Raw genomic sequence first — 20,873 nt, forward strand, 5'->3', positions numbered from 1 at the left:
TGGAACAATACCAGTGTCTGTAGAATAACATATGCAGTGGCTGTCCAATGCATCTCTCCTCTGCCTGTGTATGGGCCACAGCCCACTGCTACCAACAAGCCCTTCTGGAATTCCTGGGGGCTGCCTGAGCTTGTGGCTTGCTGTTTGGCCCCTTGTCCAAGGCATGGGTGCAAGTGTGGTTAATCCAATCACTTCTTGAGCCCTTACTGAAGGGCAGCATATCAGCACTCAGTGAAAATCCTGTTAGGAATCTGTCAGGGGGTGATTAAGAGATGTCAGGGGGCAGAGTAAGCTGTATCAGCACTGAGCTGGGTAGATGAAGTGTTCTGTGGTGAGCCTAATCTTGTGAAGAGCATGACCTCTGTCTGCTCTATAAAGGTTTTCCATTGTAACCCCCCTTTTTAATTACATTTTTAATATACATATAACCTAGCTGAAACAGTCTTGGCTGATGGGAGGGTCAAAAGGCTGTGAGGACTTCTTGATGGAACATGGAAAGGTGTGGTAAAGAGGGGGAGGTGTAAGATATTAGCATAGAAAATGGGATTAGCATCAGCTAAAAGTACATGTGAAGAGCAGTTTATCTGCTGTTTCCCCTCCTCCTTCCTCACCCTGTCTTTCTCTGATGCTCACTGTTCCCTCCTTATTAGTGCATCAGTGCTTCTCAATAGATCACTGGACCAAGTGGGGGTGTTGTGGCTCATTACCCAGATGTTAACTAATTACAGCAACATGTTTTCCAAAAGATACTATGGGCAGGATAGACACACTTCTGCTGGCTTCCTGCTATACCTGAAAATGGCTATCTTTGGCCATCTCCTGACAAAGGATTAATGAAGTCTGAAGGGGAACATGGCTCTCATCATTCCTCAAGAGGAGCTTTACAAGGAGATGTACAGCTCCTGGAAAGAGGAGAAAAAAGGCTTCTGACTAGGGAAGTTGTGAGTGAAAGCAGAGTTTTCCCAATACCCATCCAGAGATGTGAAAAGAGTTTGGCTTTTTCTCCAGGTGCATCAGTGGAAAGATCTGTTGTATTTTAATTTGTCTCTAGAATCTGAAAGCAGTGAAACCACTCTTGTCCTTCCCTGTGTGCAGGGATGGTGGTGCTGCCCTGACACTTCCAGATGGCCGCATTGGAGGCTGAAGTCTGCACTTGCAGCAAAGCTTAGTCTCCCAAGTGTTCTTATACAGGAACAAAGACTTGAACTCAGCCCACAGACTTCACAAGCTGCTGATAGATTCCAGAGGACTTCAGGAGTTTGTTAGAGTTTGTCTGATGAAGCAGTGGTATTTTGCAAAAGCAGTATTAATGTGCCAATGAAGGTTTGTGCCCTGGTTCCCTGAGGGGGCTTTTTTAGTTATGTGGGTGTGTCTGGTGAGAAGGGAAAGAGGGCACATCAAAAGGGCTCAACACTCACATTCTTTGCTATATTTGGGGCCATAAAGGTTTTCTGAGAAGTATTGATTTATGAAATATTGCAAGAAAGAGACCAAGATAGAAATCAATACAGGTGATGTTGGTTCTGTGTGTTTTGATCCTGCTGAGCTTGGAGGATGATCCTACAATAATCTCTGAGGCATCCGGTGTAAAAACTGCTCCTGCTGAGCTGCTCTGGGTGTGTGTGTATATATATCTGTACATGTTTGTGCCTCTCGTTCCCTAAAATCAGGCATGTGGATCCAGTCACATCTGAGCTGATGCGTTGTTCTCACCAATCTCTGAGCTTAGGAGTGTGTCCCTCTGGCTGGCCGAGCCAGCAGACATTTGACAGTGCTCATAGCTCAGGACACTAAATCTGGGCTGTGGCAATTTAGTGTGCAGCTCTCCTGAGCTCTGAGCCGAGGCATGTGCATCTCAACACTGATGAACCTCTCCTTCCATGCTCCTGCTGCGCGTTTGAGCTCTGGCTTTAGTCCTACCATAATTACAGTTTGTGCAGTTTAAAAACAATTAATGCATGAGCTCTCAGAACAGCCTTTTAGCACTAGACTATGTCTGTAGAAGCGTCCACAGTCAAAATATATTTCATTACCAACCTGGGTAGCTCCATCCTCATCCTTTTAGATTTCTAGATTTCTCCTATACCTCCTTTTCCCATTATGCATTTATAAATTGATACCATGTAATTTGTGTGTCATTTGATATGTCTCTGTTTATTTTAAATGCAATAATTAGAGATAACCATTGCTATAGAAAAATAAACATCTCTTCAATTAGAAGACTGAGTAATTAAGGGCAATTATTGGTTTCTATAAGTAGGATGCTCAGTAACAAAGTTCTTTCCAGTGCAACTAAGAGTAGTATAAGATGTGCATCATTGGAGACCAGAAATCTGTGCTCTAAAAGAATTGGGATGTGAAATGGAAGCTAATAATAAGAAATTATCTAGAGGTTTCTTTCCAGATTGTATTTAGAATGCAGTTTTCCTGGTTGTAATATGTAAAACTTGGATAGGATTTATATCCCTTTCCAACATTCTTTGTAAGGATTAATCAGTTAATCCTTCTACAGCCCTTGCAAGGTAAGTAAGTGAGTGTTATTATCCTTATTTTACGGCAATGGAAATCATGTTGCTGTGGGCCAAATTTTAATCCATTTTCCACTGTTGCAGATCTAAAGCAACTTCACTGCAGTCAGCAGAGTTAGACACTGCAACTGAACTGATTTAACCCTAATTGAAACTGCAGGGTTTGTGAAGATAACTGTGGAGAATAAAGAGGAGGAATATTACATTTTAGGATTGTCCTCCACCCTGCATGCATTAATGCTTTTGTTTGCTCTAAGGGTTGATTTTCTGGACTGGCATCCTTGAGGTTTGCAGGTCTTGCAAATGTTAGTGCATGTAGTTTTCAGGAATGAACATCCATAAATTCTTTCAAGATTTACAACAGCAACCTCCAATTTCTGGGGATAAAAAATTAAATTATTTATATATAAAGAGTATATATACAAAGTTCATGTGCAGCAATACTATATACACATCAAGCTTTTTGAAAAACAGTGTACTGGAGTTTGTCAGCCTAGAACTTGTGTTCCTTTTCTAATCCAGATAGTTTGTTGCCAGTACTTGAGCCCTGAAGTAAACCACAAATGTTTGTGTTTTGCAGCGCCTAGATTAACATTTGCAGAGTGTTCATTGACTTGAATTAATTGGCAATTAGCTAACTCAAGTTAAAAGAGGAGTGATATTTCTCTCTAGACATCCCTTTAATTGCTCATCCAGCCAAAATAGACACTTCTGGCCAGACCAGGGCTTTCTGCTCAGATTTTTTAAGGTTTTTGACAATGTGCTCTGAAGTGAAGAGCAAGCAACATGTGTGTGCAGATGATCTTCTGAAATCAGTATCGAGTTTTCCTACTACAGCAATTTACTTTAGGTTGGTTTTATTTTAAAAGAAAGCAACAGCCTTCTGTTTACCAATGGGAAAAATACTATGTGTTAAATATAGCCAATCTACCTTTATTTCTTTGAGTAGTTATTTGCCCCATGGTTACAAATCAGGATAACAAGTTACTTGTGTTTAGCATTTCTGAAAGACGGGGAACATCACTGACAATGAATATGCCATAAGTGCTGTATTTAAACAGCAGTGGTGTTTCATTATTTATTACTCTCTCTTTCTGGCTCAAAATGATAATTTGTTTCAGATTGGTGTCTTTGGCAGACTTCAGGTTTGGATAGTACTGAAAACATTCTTTCTTGTTCCTAGAGTGTTTCTTTCTCTAACAAAGAGCTCTACTAACAGGATCATTAGAAAGATGCTACTATTTACACAACTGTAAAGTGCATATCAAATAGCACTAGCTCCAAGCTCTTAATGCTTTATTCAGTTTCTGTTAGAGAAAAATTGCTACACAAAGTGCATGGCAAAAGTAAATGAGTCTCTTCTGAAATCTTGTCCTTGGCTGACAAGTCCTGAAGGTGATTACCAGTTACAATATTGGCCACTTGCTGTGGGCATGGGTTCACGGTGAATATATTGTCTCAGCTGGAGGGAAGCTTTCCTTTCTCCATCCCCACACAACATTCTTCTTGGGTAAAAGAAGAATCTTCTCTCTGTACTGCTTCAGGATGGGCTGTCCACCTTCCCAGCTGATCTAAATCTGTCCCTTGCTCATCACATAAGCTCCTGTCCTTTTCCAAAACTATCTGTATATCTGTAAGCATCCACAGAATAGGAGTTTGCAAGCAAAAAAATGCTCAGGCATGATTATTAGCAGGTCACTGCTGCATTGGGCTGTGTCAGCCCTGCACACTTCCCTTTGCTCTTCTTCCTTCGGTGGCATCTTTGTGTCATCTGGGGTTTCTCATGGTCGTTGGTTTCCAAATCGTGGCTTTTAATTCTGATGAAAAGACAGTGTTAACTTACACATGCCGTTGCTTTCCAGTGTGTTCATGTTTTCTCCTTTACTCCTCAGCCTGCAATTATAGGGCTGGTTCTGATGCAGTTCAGTGGCTAAGATCAAAAGCAGCCCAATGTTTGCAGTTCATTGGATGCAACAACTGATTTTAAAGCCCCAGGATGTCAGTGTCCAGAGACCCCAGGAATGACCCATAGATGGAGATCTGAGGTGTGCCTGAAGCAGTGAGTGTGTGACAGCTGTGTGGGTGGTGAGGGAGACTTCAAGCAGTTGATTGCCACGGCATCTTAGATTTTCTGTCAGGACAGACCAGAGTTAACTTTAGCAGTCAGAAAGGTTACTTGCCTGCTTTTGAGGGGTTAATTACTCATGAAGCAGACAAGTTCAAGATCTATTTGTTGCCTGGCAGACTTGCTGTAAGCCAAGTCAGTGCAAAATATTCTCACAGCAGCTGGGTTTGTTTCCTTTGCAGAAGACACACGTACCTGTGCTGGCATGACTGTGTAGATAAGCTTTACAAATAAGTACCTAACTTATTGGCACCTCTGTATTGGAGGGGGACTTATATAGTTTTGAAGTGCTCATTAACAGCTGCAGATACAGAAGAGGAAAAAAATGGAAGATGCACCACCTCTTCCACAACTCTGTAAGCACACTTTGGGCAGTTGTTTCCAAGCAGAATTTCTGCCATTTCCATTATTTCAGTTGCAGCCTAGGAATTTATTCACATAGTTGCTTTTCTCTAAGCTCTGTTATTATGTAGATAAATAATACATCTTGAATGGTTTGTGTTCTCTGTGTCAGTGAAAGGGCTCCTTAAGAATAAGAAGCCCACAGGATCTCAATTGTGTAGTTTCACAATTGACTGAAATTACAGGACAGAAACAGAAGTCCTGAGGACAGACCCTGCCTGCCTCAGCTCAATGAGGCTTTCTTTGTAGTAGCAGGAGAGGAGAGTGTTATCCTATAGATGGACTTACTAAGAAGGATTTTTTTTCCCTTTTTTTCTGCTTAGGCCGACGTGCAAATGTCAAAAGGTAGTGGCCAAGAGAGAAGGGAGAAAGCGAGGCATAGCGACATGTTTTATTTTTTTATCCTAAAATTACATTCAGTGAATTTAGTACAGTGACAAGTGCTGTCTTGGGCTGTTCAGAGGATTGTCTAAAATTTCTATCTCCACAAAACAGACAGCAATGACAGTGCATTTCTTTTTTTTTATTTTTTAAATGCGAATCAGGAGAAGAGGAAAGACACATTAAATCTCACATATGTTTTCTCATTCTGTCCTTTGATACCATAGCAGAAATCAAGAATGATTTCTTGAGGTCAATGAAATTAATTCAATATAAAATCAGTGTAATTCAGTAACAGTTTTATTTTTGCACAGTGTTTGCTGTCTTCTCACAGTTGGTTAACTTTTTATTGGAGTAAACAGAATAGCTTAATCTTAATTTTTGAGCTTCTGTGCTAGGTTAATAGCTACAAGGACAGAGGACATTGTGAAGATACCATATGCAGCATGACTGTGTCCCAGAAGTTCATGGTTAAACCCTTCTAGGGCTCAAAATGACAGGGTGCTTCAGGGAGGACACAGGAAAAGCAGTTTAGAAATCAGCCACATTCAGTCAGATGTCTTGATTTGGGAGCAACAAGATTTGAAATTAAACCCTGAAGTGTGAGATATAAGAAGTCTGGTGTATCACTAGTGGAGAACCAGTTAGAGAGCAGTTGTTTGTCACCCTTATTGACCTCTGAAAATAACTGGTCCATGCCATGGTACAGTACAACACTGCCACAGATCTTGGGAGTCTAGATATCAAGGACTGATTTAAAAGTTCTACTGAGATATGAAAGTGTAACTAAGAGCAATGTAGAAAGTGCTGTCATTGTGCTGCAAGAGTGATGTAAGGTTGTGGTTTGTCCTAGAAGCAGGAAGGAAGCAATCAGCACAGATAGAAACAGTGCACACTTTTAGCAGGGTGGTGCTAAGTAGCCTCTATCTAAACACACAACAAAGCCAAAGGGAAAAAGCATAAGTAAGGCTGCAGGTGCTCTGAACAGTGAACATAGAGCCAGAAGTGCTTTGGTTAATATTACAACTTGAATAGAAAAAATGCAGACAGAAGAGTGGGTGTGGTTGCACATCACAGCATCTTGCCCCAGCTCTGGTTCTCGGTTGCTTCAGGCAGAGGACACACTATTGCTGTACACAGCTTCAAATGGATTTGTCAGTGCACTGCATTCTTAATTTTCATGACTTGTTTATGTCGTGGCTGAAAGTGAGGATGTCAGCATTTAACCAGATGAGACTGAGAAATTATGTGGCTAGAAATACCCAGAACATTGAGCATGCCATAAAAGAGATGTGACTGGAAACAAGTTGGGAGTTTATTTTTCCACATAATAACCAGTGATAAATAATTCCAAATTTATGATTAACTGCTTAGAAAAAGGATGGACAGGTACCTGCAGAAGACTGCTGAAGTCCCTGATGAAACTCTAGCTCACTTAATTTGGCCCAGTTTGTAGTAAGGCAAGAATGTATTTGCCCCTTAGTAAGGCATGTGAAGTCCTGTGTTCAGTGTTTCATTGCTTTATCTGGAATTTATTGTGTTCAAATTCCAGATAAAACAATGTGTTTGGCTTCATTCTTTGCATTAGGGGATGGGGTTGGCTTCTTAACTGCCTGGACCCAGCCTAGGAGCTGGGAACTAAGTTAGTCTTTTTTCTACTGTTTGCTATCATTATTCATAAATGCCCTGCAAAACACAGCAGGTCTCAGTGACACCAGGGAGGTGCCATTTCTTTTTTAGTTCAGTTATAACTGAATTAACCTAAATGTCAATTTGGCATGTTGTGTGTGGAGTGGGATGGTATGCAGCCCATCAGGTGGTGTGCTGTATGTGCATGTTAGACAAGAGTAAAACCTGAAGCAAACAAGATCTCACTTGAATAACCTATGAAGTACAACTTTTCCAGCTACAAATTTTCTTAGTGGCAGTAGAGTTAAGAGCTCAAGGGACCATCTTAAACTCACTTGTGGGAGGTATCTCAATGTACCTTCATGTAAGTCACCAGGCTTAGATGAAAATTTTGCAGAAGATAACGGCTCATATATGTTACTTACCTCTTTCTTTTAAGTCTTGGTGTTCCATATTCTGATGATAGTTCAGATATCCTAATCCTGTCAGGGATGTCAACATCCTTTTGGCAATATAATCAGTTAACAGTACTCTATCTTTTTTGAGGACAAGAATATAGTAAGTAATAACAAACAAGAACTTAGAATTGTATCAGCATAAGCTGATGTTCCTCCACACCACAATGCATTCATCACAGTATTAACTTTATCCAGCAGGATAAATTAAAACAGTAAGGGAAGCCATAATTTAGTGTCTTTTTATTGTGATCATGGAAACTTTGGAAGGAGTTAGAGAAACGTAGAAATAACATTTGACCATCTAGTTTTTCTGATTTCCAGGCTTTTGTTGATGCCAGGTGTCAGGAAAAGCCCTTAGTCCAGTGCAGATCAATTGCCAGAACTTCTTCCTGATAGAACACACTTCGAGTGGTGAGAGCTGGGCTACAGTGCTTCAACAAAACCACAGTTTTAGTGGCAGAAACTGCAGGAGCATCAGTGATGTTGGTGACTTCACTGTCAAATGGTCACAATGTGGGCTGAAGGGTTTCCTTTACTCACAAGACCTTTTCTGGCTAGAGGAGGTACTAATGGGGATTTGTTTGCATATAAGCTGCCAATATCTGGATGGTGTTCTAAAAGGAAAACCCTTGACAACTAACCTCAACCTCTAACCAATTCTTCCTTTCTATTTTGCTTTGTTTCTCTTGCAGGGCTTGTGAAGTTGGGGGTTCACTGTGTCACGTGTCAGAAGGTCGCGATAAAAATTGTCAACAGAGAGAAGCTCAGTGAGTCGGTGCTAATGAAGGTAATTTTCTAATGCAAGATTTAAAAAAAAATTAAGTTCCTGGCTCTGTGTCTCCTGTTCCATGCAAAATTAATATCTTTAATTATGTATAACAAACATCCCTGTCAGTACTAGGATTATGTGGAGCATAATAACAATAATTTAGTTATGGGGGAGGTGAGGGCAGCTAAAATTAAATGGGAGAATGCCTGTGCTTTGTGCACAAAATAAAGAGTCAGCTGCAGAGATGGTGTTTCTCTGCTGGGGCCAGTGTATATTGGGCACCTGACTTTCAGCACTACCACAGTGTCATCATGGTAAAGTGCAGGCTGAGGTGTACATATGTCAGTATGAAGAGATTTGGTGGATGTTACTTGAATATTCCTACTGCTTGCTCTGCTGCATGAGTTCTCTGTGATGACTGATGTGCCAAGTCCACAACTGCTTAAAGCTGTTGTAATTCAGTTTACAATCCACAGAGCTGTGCCATTGGAAACCCTCAGAGTGTTTCTCCCAATAGCCCCAATGGCTGTTAGTATTCAGAAGAGCTTAGTTTGTTTTTTACCTAGCCTTGTGATTCTCCTCACATGAATGTCATTGATTGATCTTGGAGACCTAAAAATAAAATAAATGTATGCATAGCAGTTTGTTCATGTGATTTGGTGACTAGAGAGGCTAAATTCAGCTTGATGGGAAGGAACACAACTGCACTGCAATCAACAGAATTCCGTCACGCTGTCACCTGCAAATTACACTAACATGTTTGCATGCAGTGTTGAGCACTTTATTGAGGTGACTTCCCTGTATAAGCACACAGAGCTTCTCTATATAAGCTCATCTTTACACTCCTGTTTCCCATATGGACTTCTGTGTCAGCTGTTTCCCAGCACAAGTAAGTATAGCAGCCTTACTCAGAGCAGAAAGAAAATGGAGTGTAATTTGCCGTCAGTGAATGTTACACAAAAAATGTGAGTTCATATTTTTTTCAGACAAGGATTCTGAAAGTTTATACTCAATTGTAACATGGTCGGACTTTACCTTTTTGGAATTTCATTCAACTGCATTCCCTCTCCTGCAGTACTGTGCATTCAAGCAGACTTCTAATGTAGACCAAAAGTTAGAATGAGAAATAGGTAAGAGAGCTGTGTATAAAAGGTAAAATCTGAATGGGACACTAAGCACTGACTATATTCCACAGCAAAATAATAGCAATCTTTTTTTTAAATTTGAACATTTTATTTGGTGAGAGAAATTGTCTGGTATTTATATAAAACACTTTATTTACCTCGCTGATTTTCAGAGTAGGAGGCAAATCACTTAGCATAGCAAAGTGATCTCTCTGCTTTAGCTGAGTTGCATTACCTCGGTTGTAGTATGAAATCTGAGTAGTGAAACGGTGTGTTAGGCCCTTGTTTACACAGCCACATGCTGGAGCGTGCCATGTTTTCTCTAAGATTGTACAGCATCTTTCTCAGGAGGAAATTGCACATTGCATGGTGGTTCTCATTTTCAAATCCTTTGTGAGATTTTCTCTTTCCAGGATTCTGTTCTCTGTGCTCAGGAGGTTGGAATAACAGATGGGATTGAAGTGGTTTGCCCAGTTCTTACATAAATTCAGTAACCAGATGTCTTTTCAGGAATGCCCTGTGCCTGGTGGTCACAGACAGGCCCTGAGACTTCTATGTGAATTTAGAATACTGATAGCCAGTTTAATCCAGTCTGGCTGTAGGGGAAAAGTGCTGCAGCTTTTGGCAATCCCATTGTGACCATTGCAAAGTATCCAGCTTGCTGTGTGGAGCCAGCAGCCACAGGGAGATAGCCAAAAGTGTGGCCAAGTCCTTGTGGTGTGGTGGCATTCCTACTTTGCAAGGCTTCCCACCAGCTTATCAGTTCCAGTGACTTTCTTTGCCAGTGGGCCGTGCAGAGCAGCCCCTGGAGCCAAATGATTCAGGACCACAGCTACTCTTCCAAGCCAGGCTCAGATTGATGGATTTTGCTTTAATGTCTCCTTGGACAGAAAAGCTGGATCTGACAAACGCACACACCTGCCACATGAAGCTGTAACAGTGCAGTGCTATGGCCATTTATCCTAGAGCATAAGGAGAAAGTCTGCTCACGATGCTTTCAACATCTAAAGTGACAGGCAGAAGCATATACAGCAGGCTGCTTTCTTTATCATCATTATTCTGTTTTGACTTGCTTCTGGTAGCCTTCATTTCTCCAGTGTTTTTGCAGTGTTTTATTCTGTATATTCAGGGAACTGTCCCTTCTCTCTGCAGCTGCTCTTCATCTGAGCTGTGCAGAATTGAGAGGCATTTGGTAAAGTGCTTTCTAATCATAACGTTGTAGTATCGATATTTCTGGAGAGAAGAATTTGGAACTGTAGCAGCTGGTCTCAATTAGCAGAACTGCTGCTATGGAGATGATACACGGGCAGGCACAATGCAGCACAGGCTGCAGTAAATGTATCATCCAAGTGCTCGCTGCGCTGTCAGGGGATGGGGCTGCTCCCTGCACACACAGCCTTTTGCTTTGTCATGCCTTGACTGCTAAATGCAGGCTGGGGAGCAGTGTTCCTTCTCCAGCTCCAGCTTGGGCCTGTCTGGGTCCTGGCTTTGGGGCAAAGCTACATATGTAATTTCACAGTTGAGGGAAAAGGTTGGTTCTGTTCTCGCTCCTGCCTTCCCTCAACTGGTGAAAGCTTCACTGGGCTTCTTCAGCAGAAACCCCACTGATGTGGAGACCTGTGTCCCACAGGACTTCTGGCTTGCTCTAGCACAAATTGGCAGGAAAGATTTCAGAAAGCAGGGAGTGTCTTGAGATTGAAATATGGTTCATTAACTTCCTTGAATTACATCTGGACCACTGACAGGGAAATTAGGCCCAGAATTCCAGAGTTGTCTATAAAGCAGTAACATTTCCTGAGCAGCCAGGTTCACTACTGATGGTTGCATTTTCAGCACCAATACAAGCATTTGGAGTTTATGACTGCAGAATATAAAGGTTAAAGCAAATCTTTCCTCTGGTATGGCAAAAGCTCATTTGAAAACACTGAGGAGTCTCATGGGATATACTCAGAAGAGTCCTTTCTCCTCTTTTTTGTCTCACCAGTTTTCTTCCATTCCAGCCTTCCAAAAGAATAAACAACAACAAAAAACCTACTCATTGGTGATCCATCAGACAAATCATTGTTTGGACAGAAATGGTAGTAGAAGCAATGGGAGCACAAAGGGTGAGGAATGAGAAGGGGACAGCTGGCCTTGGTCTAATTACTTGAACATGCAGGCATCCTCAGAAAGCCACAGATGTCCCAGGCTTGATGACTGGAGCCCAGAGCTCCATATGTGTGCTTTGTGTCAGTGTGCCTTTTGTTTCTTCTGAGTCCTCCAGTGCTGGCCTTGAAGCAAGGCAGGTATTTCCAGGGTAGGGGATGGGAAAAAAAGCAGTCCCACTGCTGTGGAGATGGGAAAAAAAGCAGTCCCACTGCTGTGGAGCTCAGTTGTATCAGGTCGTGAGTTTTGGGGAGGCTAATGAGCTCTGCTTCCAAAAAATTCTGCACACAATTCTGTGTTCTTAACCACAAAAGGTCTTGCAGCAATCGCTGTTGGAGATCCCTGATTGCCTGGAATGATTGAGTGGAAGGATAGGTAGGAGAATCGAGTGTCACTTCCTCTTGGAACTGACAGGATAACTTATGAAAGCATACTTGTAAATAACTGCTGCTTTGCCTGGCCTGTTCATCATCTCTCATCATCTCTTACTTCTTCCTGAGCTTCTACTTCAATGTTTATTTCTCTGCTACCTCATCCTACTTTAGAGTCTTTCCTTCCCTCTCCTTTTTTTTCAGTTGTCTCTTTTTAAGCCGTTCATTCTTCATTCCCTTCCATTCTGTGGCTTCTTCCTTTCTTCTGTTTTCCCTCTTTTGCTACAGAAAGTCATGTTGTAGCTGGCACTGTTTGTTGCAAAAACTGCTGGAATGCACCCTGTCTGGTTACGATGCCTGTTCTTCAAGGAAAAAAGTTTAGAAATTGGGCACAATTTAGAAAGTATCTGAGAGAGTAAGAAAACAATCAGAGGTCGTGCTTTATAAGACTCAGGGGACTTAGTTTATTAAAGAGAAGGCTAACACATAGCTTAATTGTAGTCTGTAAATACCAATAAAGAGGATAGGCATGTGATAACAGAGGATATTACAATCTTGGGTATAAAAAGCTGATTGGAAACTAATAGTTGTAAGCTGTAGGTAGATTACATGTAGAAATACTAGGCCTATTTGACCACTGGATGAAGTTACTAATTGGAACAAGCCCCCCAAAGCTCTAGTGAGTTTTTCTTCTGAAAGTCAAACTTCATCTTGCACTGCAGTGTTTTTTCCTAAAATCCAAGATCCTAAAATCCAAGTTTAACTTCAGATGCTGGACTTGAAGCAGGAAGTGTAGTTGGTTTCCTGATCCATGCTATGCATTAGCTGTGATCAGATCAATGCAGCAGCCTTTCTGGCCTGACAATCCATGGAGCTGGGAATTTCAGTCACACACTTGAAATCTGTGAGAAGTCCCATATTTCTGTCTGGGGCATAAAGACATAAAGAGATGCACTTGTGCAAGTTGTCTGTAGAAGCAGAAATTTACATTCCCCCAAATGAATTTAAGAAGGCAATACTTGAGAACAGCAGCTTCTACTTGGAATACCTTATTTTCAAACTTTTAAAAGAACAGACTGTGATATTGGGTGACTTAGCTGTCCTCAACTGCTGACCGCAGGCTGGTCTACAGAAATCATTACCAGAACAGCATCAGGGAGAAGTTAAATCTGAAGCAGAAGTGGACTGAAGTTGGTTCAAGTTCAGTTGTGATCAGCTTTGATCACAACAAGGGCAGTCTCCCTGACACTAACAAAGCCAAACTCACCAACACCAAACCTCAATTCCACCAAATCAATATTTTTTCTGATGTATTCAATAGTGGCCTAATTGTTCCCCAGCTGCAGTATTTAGGAGTTTTGCTATTGATTGCAGTGGAAATGGTGTTAAGCTGTTGCTGAATCCCACTGAGTACCTCTAGCATTGTGTACAAATGAATAAAGAGACAAGGCCATGGGATATCCTCAGTGAAATACATTTAAAGTACTCTAGGATATTGGATATGAGATTTTAGAGGTGGTTATATTAAAAATAGCAAATAGGAGGGAAATTATCTCCATTTATTAAAAAGAACTACCAAGAAAAAGGTTTTAAAGAATTCATCAAACTTTCCAGGACTTCTTGATTCAGGAGCACTATGCTAACTTGCTGACACTCATCTATTATTCTTCTAATTGGCTGGCATATTGCTGTGAGAAGAAAATAACCCAGAGGACCTTGTACTTGTGGCAAAAAAAAAAAAAAAAAAAAAAAGATGAAAGGATAAAGGAAATTAAATCTCCCCAAAGCGTGTACTTGCTCATATTTTCACTTGCTGTTGAACATGTAGGTTTCAATGTATAAATGAGTATATTCACGCTTATACACTCTCATCCTCATTGTGGTTTATCTTTAACCTGGAGCATTACCAGATGCTTGCCAGCTTTTAGCCCTGAAAGAGAGCAGATTAGAAGTGTGTGACATGCATAGGCACTGAGCAAACTGCAGGAATGATTGGCAGCCATCAAAGACCAGGAGCGCACAAACGCAGGCTTAGCCCCTGTGCCTGTGACCCTTGTTCATATTCTAGTAGCAACCCAGTTAGCACAGCACAGCATCCTGTCTGCAAGTCTCTCTTCTGAGTTCAATGAGATAAAAAAGCACCTTGCAATATGAAAAATACAGGCAAAATGAAAGGGACTTTTTTCCCCCCCTGGCTCCCTCCTGCTAGAGGGAGTTTGGGATTAGGGATCTGTTACTGAATGTATAATGCAGTGTTTTGTTTTAAACTGGAGCTGCTGGGGAGTATTGAAAGCCTGTTCACTTGTCATCTGTTTGAGCATTTAAAGAAGTTGGGTAATTGTGTTTTCCTTCAGAGAATGACTCTCCGCCTCCACTTTCCACTACACATACAAGGAACACAGTTAGAGGCATTCTTAAGGAAGGAAATCAAACGGGAATCACGAGCACATGATGTACCTGTCAGAGGAACAAACCTGTCAAATGTGCATAGTGCCTTTTGCTTTCTAAAGTTAGTATGATCAATTGAGGCATTTGGGCAAGCTATTAAAATAATTGGCCTTTTACAGCAGTCTGGCTTAAACCTCTATTGTACCCAAAATGTTCTACCCACAGCTTCGTGTGTGCAAACACATAGGCATAGACAGTCTGCCACTCTTGTGTACTGACTTGGTCATGCAGCAGTAAATGTCCCTCATGAGCCCAGGCCAGAGCTAGCTGAACTCAAGGAGTGCTTTTTACTTTTCATTTCAGTTGATTACAACCATAATGCCTCAATGGGAAGTAACTGCTCCTGGAGATGAGACATCTGAATGCGCACAGCATTCCAGTCTTCATCCACCTGTGAAGCTACTCTCAATAATTAGCCTGTAAAATCCCTTTCTGTTCAGCTTTGACTGTTTCCACTGTAATTGCAGTGTCCATGCACTTGGAGTGAGACTGACAATAGTTTAACTTCGTGTTGCTTTCCCTACTGAAGCTTCTGTAAATTCTCCTCTTCCATGGCCAAAGCTTAGTTTTATCAAAAGCTGTTGGTTGGCTGAAGTGTTTTCTCTGAAATAACTTCATCTCAATGAACTCCTGATATATCAAAGTCGAGGTTTCTTTTGAACTGTCTCTGTATTTGTAGCAGGCTGTTGAAGAGTCCTCTTTGCATTTTACCCCAGCAGAGAAAGGGCCTGTTCAGGACTCCCGCTGCCTCTGAGCCCAACGTTATCATGCCAAGATGTTGGAAGCCTTGAGACAGGCTCCAAGAGCCCACAGCTTTGGGGCAGACCCACCATCCCTAACTAGAAAGATGTGTCCCTACACCACATGTGGGAGTGGTAGAAGGCACTGGGATCCTCAGCTGTTGTCAGGCTTGAGGCTCATTTTTTGGGGAAGGACAAGCAGTAGGAGTTACTCTGAAAGGCAAGTGGAACCGCAGGTGAAAAGACTTCTCACTCCGTTGTACATTGGTTTGCATTTCACAGTCCAGAATCTTGTCTGGAAGGCTTTTAATTCTTTTTTTCTTCCATCTTGAAAAGAGAACCAGTGTCATCAGAACAGCTCTAGCAGTAATGGGACTTAAATCCTTGAGTAGATTGACTGAGACCACAGTTGGTTCAGGTATTTAACCCTGCATCATCATGTAGAATAAACACCATAAATATCAGTACACTGATCCATGCCAATTAAGGGATGTAGTCCGTTCCTGTATGTAGCAGGTAAACCATTTGAGTAAAGACTTTGTTCAAAGATTATCTTAAATTTTTGCTGAAACAACTGGATGGTGCCCTGTAAACCAGCACTACCCTTCTCTAAGAAGTATTTCCTAGCACTGTTTAGTGTATGAGTTTCCCAGCTCAAAAAAAAAGTGTCTCTTAATGCGTGTTTAACTGGTACAGCTGAAAGCCAAGAACTGCACTGTCATTTAGGGGATACAGGCTCTTCCTGTTTGTTTAGCATGCTTCTGTCCAACATGAACATTTTACTGATCATTTGTTAAGTATAAACCAGGCCTTACTCAGTCAATTCCCTGCAGTTTGTGCTATTAAGTAGTTGGCAGAAATTTAGGAAAAATCTGGGAAGGCCCAATCCCAGTGCAATTAACTGTTAGTGCCAGAGCTGTCAGATGGAGCTTGGTGCACTCTGCTGTGGGTTTGCTCTGCTGCTGTTTAGAGCATGTTGATCTCGGTAGTGGTGAGCTTTTAGGTATTTGAGCATTTTCCCTTTTACCAGGTGCTATTTTTGAACTTGCTGCCTTGCCTTCTGGCATCCTGAGATGCTGTATCCACAGCTGGCATGGATTTAACACTCTGGTCTGTTCACAAAGAGCCCTCCTGTAGCAAGCAATAAACCATTGTTTGCCCTCCCCTGCTGTGGATGCACACACCACACAGAGAAGACTCCCGAGTTTTAGTTCTAAATGGTGTTTCACGTCCAACTCCAGGAGAATTTTCCAGGCATGCCAACAGTGAGAGAGCCCAAGCCCAGCTACCACACAGTGACAAAAATTGCAGTCATAGCATGGTTGATTTTTCTCCAAGGTGGGAGCAGAAATGGCTGCTTTGTCAGAACACCTGGTATTCTTGAGTCCTGTGGTATAATGGAGCATGTTGTGCTCAGCTGCATGGGGAGGCAGCAGCAAAGGCTTTGTGTTGTGTGAGGGATAATGGAGATGTTGCCTTAATTTCCTGCAAACCATAGGGAAGGTGAGATTGAGTTTAATCTTGAACTTGTGCATCTCTGGCAGTCTCTCAGCTTGCAGCAATTGCTCGAGAATATCTCTTTTATAACATCATGCATTGTCCCTAGTGGAAACAGCAACTTTTAAAAGTGGCAAGATATTCTGGGGTGCAGGCTGGCTTTTTCAAGGACACTTGGTGAAAACTCAATCAGCCAATCAAAGTCATTCCCCTTTTGGGAAATTTGGGACTGGTGCTCCAGGTTATGCTAAAATAAAGACATTCCAAGTCTGGTTTTGGAACGTTTTGGTAAGGCAGGGGTGAATAGAGGTCAACACTCAAGAAGGAGGATCTGGCCTATAAAACAGGATCACTTGTTCCTGTTCCTGGCACATAATCCACAGACACAAACATTCTTATACTGCAGCTCTCCCAAGTACCTCCTCTTCTGTACATTGAGTAGGGAACTTGTGAGAGAATGTCACTGGTGCAAGGTGTAACACAGAGTGCAGGTCTGTAGTTTTTTTTCTACTTTTGGGTTTCCTGTTGGTCCAGGAGAAAAACATTCTTTATTATCTGTAAGTTTCAAATGAAGGCATAGCTACAGGAAATAAATAATATCATTATATTTAAACCATGTTTTATCTCAAGTCCTTTCATAAGGAATTGGGCTGTGAAATTTAGCTTATCCTCCAGTTCCTAATAGCTTTTTGCACCCTTCTGTACAGCTCTATATATCAACTATAATCAAGACTAGAAGATCTGAAATTGAGTCACCAGAATATGCAAAAACCATTATAACAAATGTATCAGGAGATGTGGATTGTGTTGCTAGTTTTCTTCATTGTACCTGAAACAGATTTTCAACAGTCATTATACAGAAATATAATTGTCTCATAAGAATTCCTGATAGATTACATTTTAGAGTGTTCTGAAAGTTTGGTTACACTGTCAGAAATGTCACCATGGATCCTTGTAATAGACTGGAATTTACTATTGCTCTGTGGTCAGAAATCTGGTGTGCATTTCTACATCTGTGTGTGTAGATGGTCCAACAGAACGAACTTGCTATCAATATAGGGAAATTTCCTCCATATGTAAAATACTTTAGCATAAAGTTCTTTTTTAGAGATCTTTCTTCTTATATTTCCTTCCTAATACCCTGAAATAAATCCCCTTAGTCTAATGTTCTTATCTCTTTTCTTTGATGAATTTCCTCTCTTCACTCCTGCTCCCTCAGCTGTCCCTGAATTTCCCTCCTAAATCCCTTCTGTCCTTTGCTAACCTCCTGTTGTCCCCCACCATCCACTGCAGCGCTTCCAAAGGAAAGACGCACACAGAAAGAGAGTACATGTTATCCTCTAGGTATTATGGGTTCATTTTATCCTCATTTCCACCTCTTAAATCAATCCCTGATTTATCAAATCCAGAAAATAAAAACACTTGCTTAAGAACAAATGGCTAAGGTCATTGGACAGAGGGCAGTGTGGCACACAGCTGTTCTCACAGTCATTTGGGGCTGTGTTTTCACTTCCTTTTCCTCTAGGAGTGTAAGCTGTGACTTTAGCAGCCACAGAAGAACTTGGACTAGAAAGTAGTCTCGTGGAGGTACCTCAGAGTACCAGACTCCTTCTGGGAAGCAATGCACTCAAACTGGAGATTTGGTTGCTCTGTAGTACCAAAATATCCCCAGTATAGCAGACAAGGTACCTGGGCCCTGCTCAGTAGACTAAATTTATCTATTTATCAGAATAAAAAGAAGTATTTCAGAGGGACTGACATGGAAATCCAGCAACTGGTAGAAAGAGATCTAAATGCTGCCTATAACAGTAAAAAACCCCCTTGGAGATCTGTTAACATAAAATCCTTCAGTTTTGAGGAGAAATGATGTCTTTGCCTTCCTGCAAGGCTGATAGTGGTGGGAACACTTTCAGGAAAAAGCAGCAGTTAGCAGTGCCCAAGGACATGCTACCTGCTTGGTGCTGGTGCACTGAAAGGGTGTGTGTTTCATTTTGCCCTCCTGCTAACTGACCTGGGTTTTTGGCAGACACCAGTGATTTAGTGTTTCTCTGCGTTTGTTTGGCTGCAGATGCAGCTCAATACAGACTGAGCCAGGGTTCAGACTCTCAAATGTCAAGTCTGGGGCTGATGACATACTGCCTCAGGAAGAGAAGAGATATTAAGGATGGAGAAATCTAAGACAGACAGATTGTTAGAGTGTGCAGGAGTGAAATATTGGACAAATGTGCAGAATCATAGAAACAATGGTTGAAGGGACCTCTGAGGGTTTGTGTAGTCCGTCCTCCCACTCAAACAAGGACTGCTGTTGCCATGGGTCAGCTTTAGCTTTGTCTGTCTTGGTTTTGAAAACCTTAAGGGATGAGATTCATCAGCTTCCCTGGACAGCCTGTTTCAGTGCTGCATTGCACTCCTAGTGGTTTAATTCATCCCTAATATCTAACCTGAGCCCCAGTGCAGATGTGAGGAGAGAGATTGACCAGCTATTGTGGCTGTTGCTTCCAGCAATAAATAAACTTGTCAGTCATCAAATAAAGACTTCAAGCAATTTTTTTTAAAAAATCTATAGGAGCTGGAAGAAGAAACACTTGGGAGCTGTGGAGACAGTACGGTATGTTGCAGCCTCATGGCAGAAACAACTGATCAGTGAAGTTAGGAGTCATGCCACAAAAATTAAGTATGAAAAGGGTCAGCAAAATCAAAATTCATGTGTAAAATCGAGAATCAACAGACCCCCAGAGAATGGGGGTCTCAACAGCTGAAAATAAACATAGCAAGAAGTGGGTTTAGGTCTAGTTCAAAGGTTGCTTTGCTGAGGAGATGCTGAGACTTAAGCATCTCCTTTAAGCAGCCTAAAGGAACTCATGGTAATGATCACATTTCATTTTTGCTTTGAATACCAACAATAGAGCAACCACATTAGCAGGCAATGGAGGAATACTCTCTTAGAGCCTCCCTGAAGACTTAAGAGGTGAGATCTGCGAGAGGTAACACTGGAAGTAAGATCACAAGTGCACTGGACTGGAATAAAGGACATGGCAACTGAATTTCTGTGATTTAAGTGTTAGATACAAATCAAATTCGAGGTATAGACAAGTTCTGTGGGTATAGTTTGAGGAACAGCTAGCAGACGATAGATGAAATAATTAACATATTGACATACCTTCACTGCACTTCTAAAGAGGTCTTAGCTATTTCTGACTCTTTCATTTCTCACTCTCTCAAATTGCTGGTTCTCACAGAGACTTGACCTCCATCGTCTATCATCCCTCCAGCTGTCCCTTTCATTACAGTTTCTATTTATCTTCCACTTGTTTTCCAGGTGCAGATCATTAGAAATGCTTGGTTTCTCTCCCCTTATTTTTTCACATTTTTTGAACAGCAATACCATTTGTACAATTCCTTGTTTCTTCCTTATTGCTATAACTGTCTACTACTCCTGGAAATACAATTTTCTTCTCCTGTTTGGATTCTGAGTTCTCTATATACCACTCCTTAGATTACCCCACAGCCATCCTTCTTTAAAGCTATAACCCCCTCTGATTAGTTCTGTATCCTCAGACCTTTAGCTGTGAGATATACTACTCATACTCATATATATATGAGTACTCATATATACTACTACTACTCATATATATACTCATATATATATGCCTTAGAAACTTTGATTTCTCTTTTCTTCAAAAGCTTTTTAAATTTAAAGAAAGCTAGGGGTTGTGTGCATCCTTAACCTGAAATAAGATGCCACAATCGTGCCATCATTGTCTAATAATCTGATACCCACTCTCTGACCTTCAGTAGGGCAGAATTTAACATAGCCTGATTTAAATAAAGTGCTGTAAATAGCCAGTCAGAATCATCAGGTACCTTATTTGCATATGCAGATATGGTTTTTCAAAGTTACAGTATCTCAGCCAGGGTATATCAGCACTTCAGGCATTATTTTTATGGTCAGGAGTTTAAATGCCTAGACTTTTAGCACACAATGCAGTGGGAGATTTGGGACAGCCAAGCAGAATTAGAGAATTCAGGGCATAGCAAAAAAGGTTGTCTTGATAGATTTAATACATAAACTGATGTTTAGATAACCTAAGCTTAGAGCCTATACTTACTCCATATAGAAATTAAGAATGTGTTTCAGGATTTTATAGGCCAGGCATGTTCCTGAGAATATGTTTCAATGAATTAGTTTTCATTATGAGATTCAGGAAGCTAATGATTTTGTAGTTGAAAGATGAGGATTGCTCCTGGATGCATCA

General features: G+C 41.3%; 1 protein-coding gene across 13 annotated transcripts in view; it reads left to right on the top strand.

Moving 5' to 3' along the window:
• BRSK2 (BR serine/threonine kinase 2) overlaps positions 1-20,873 on the top strand; it is a 311,333-nt gene that overhangs the window by 151,522 nt on the left and 138,938 nt on the right. For all 13 annotated transcript variants that reach the window (XM_074543289.1, XM_074543290.1, XM_074543291.1 and 10 more), the window contains exon 2: positions 8,216-8,310. In XM_074543289.1, coding sequence (XP_074399390.1) covers positions 8,216-8,310 — 95 coding nt within the window. The remainder of the gene's footprint in view (positions 1-8,215; positions 8,311-20,873) is intronic.

Source organism: Zonotrichia albicollis, chromosome 6 (assembly GCF_047830755.1).
Source record: "Zonotrichia albicollis isolate bZonAlb1 chromosome 6, bZonAlb1.hap1, whole genome shotgun sequence".
Taxonomy (NCBI): domain Eukaryota; kingdom Metazoa; phylum Chordata; class Aves; order Passeriformes; family Passerellidae; genus Zonotrichia; species Zonotrichia albicollis.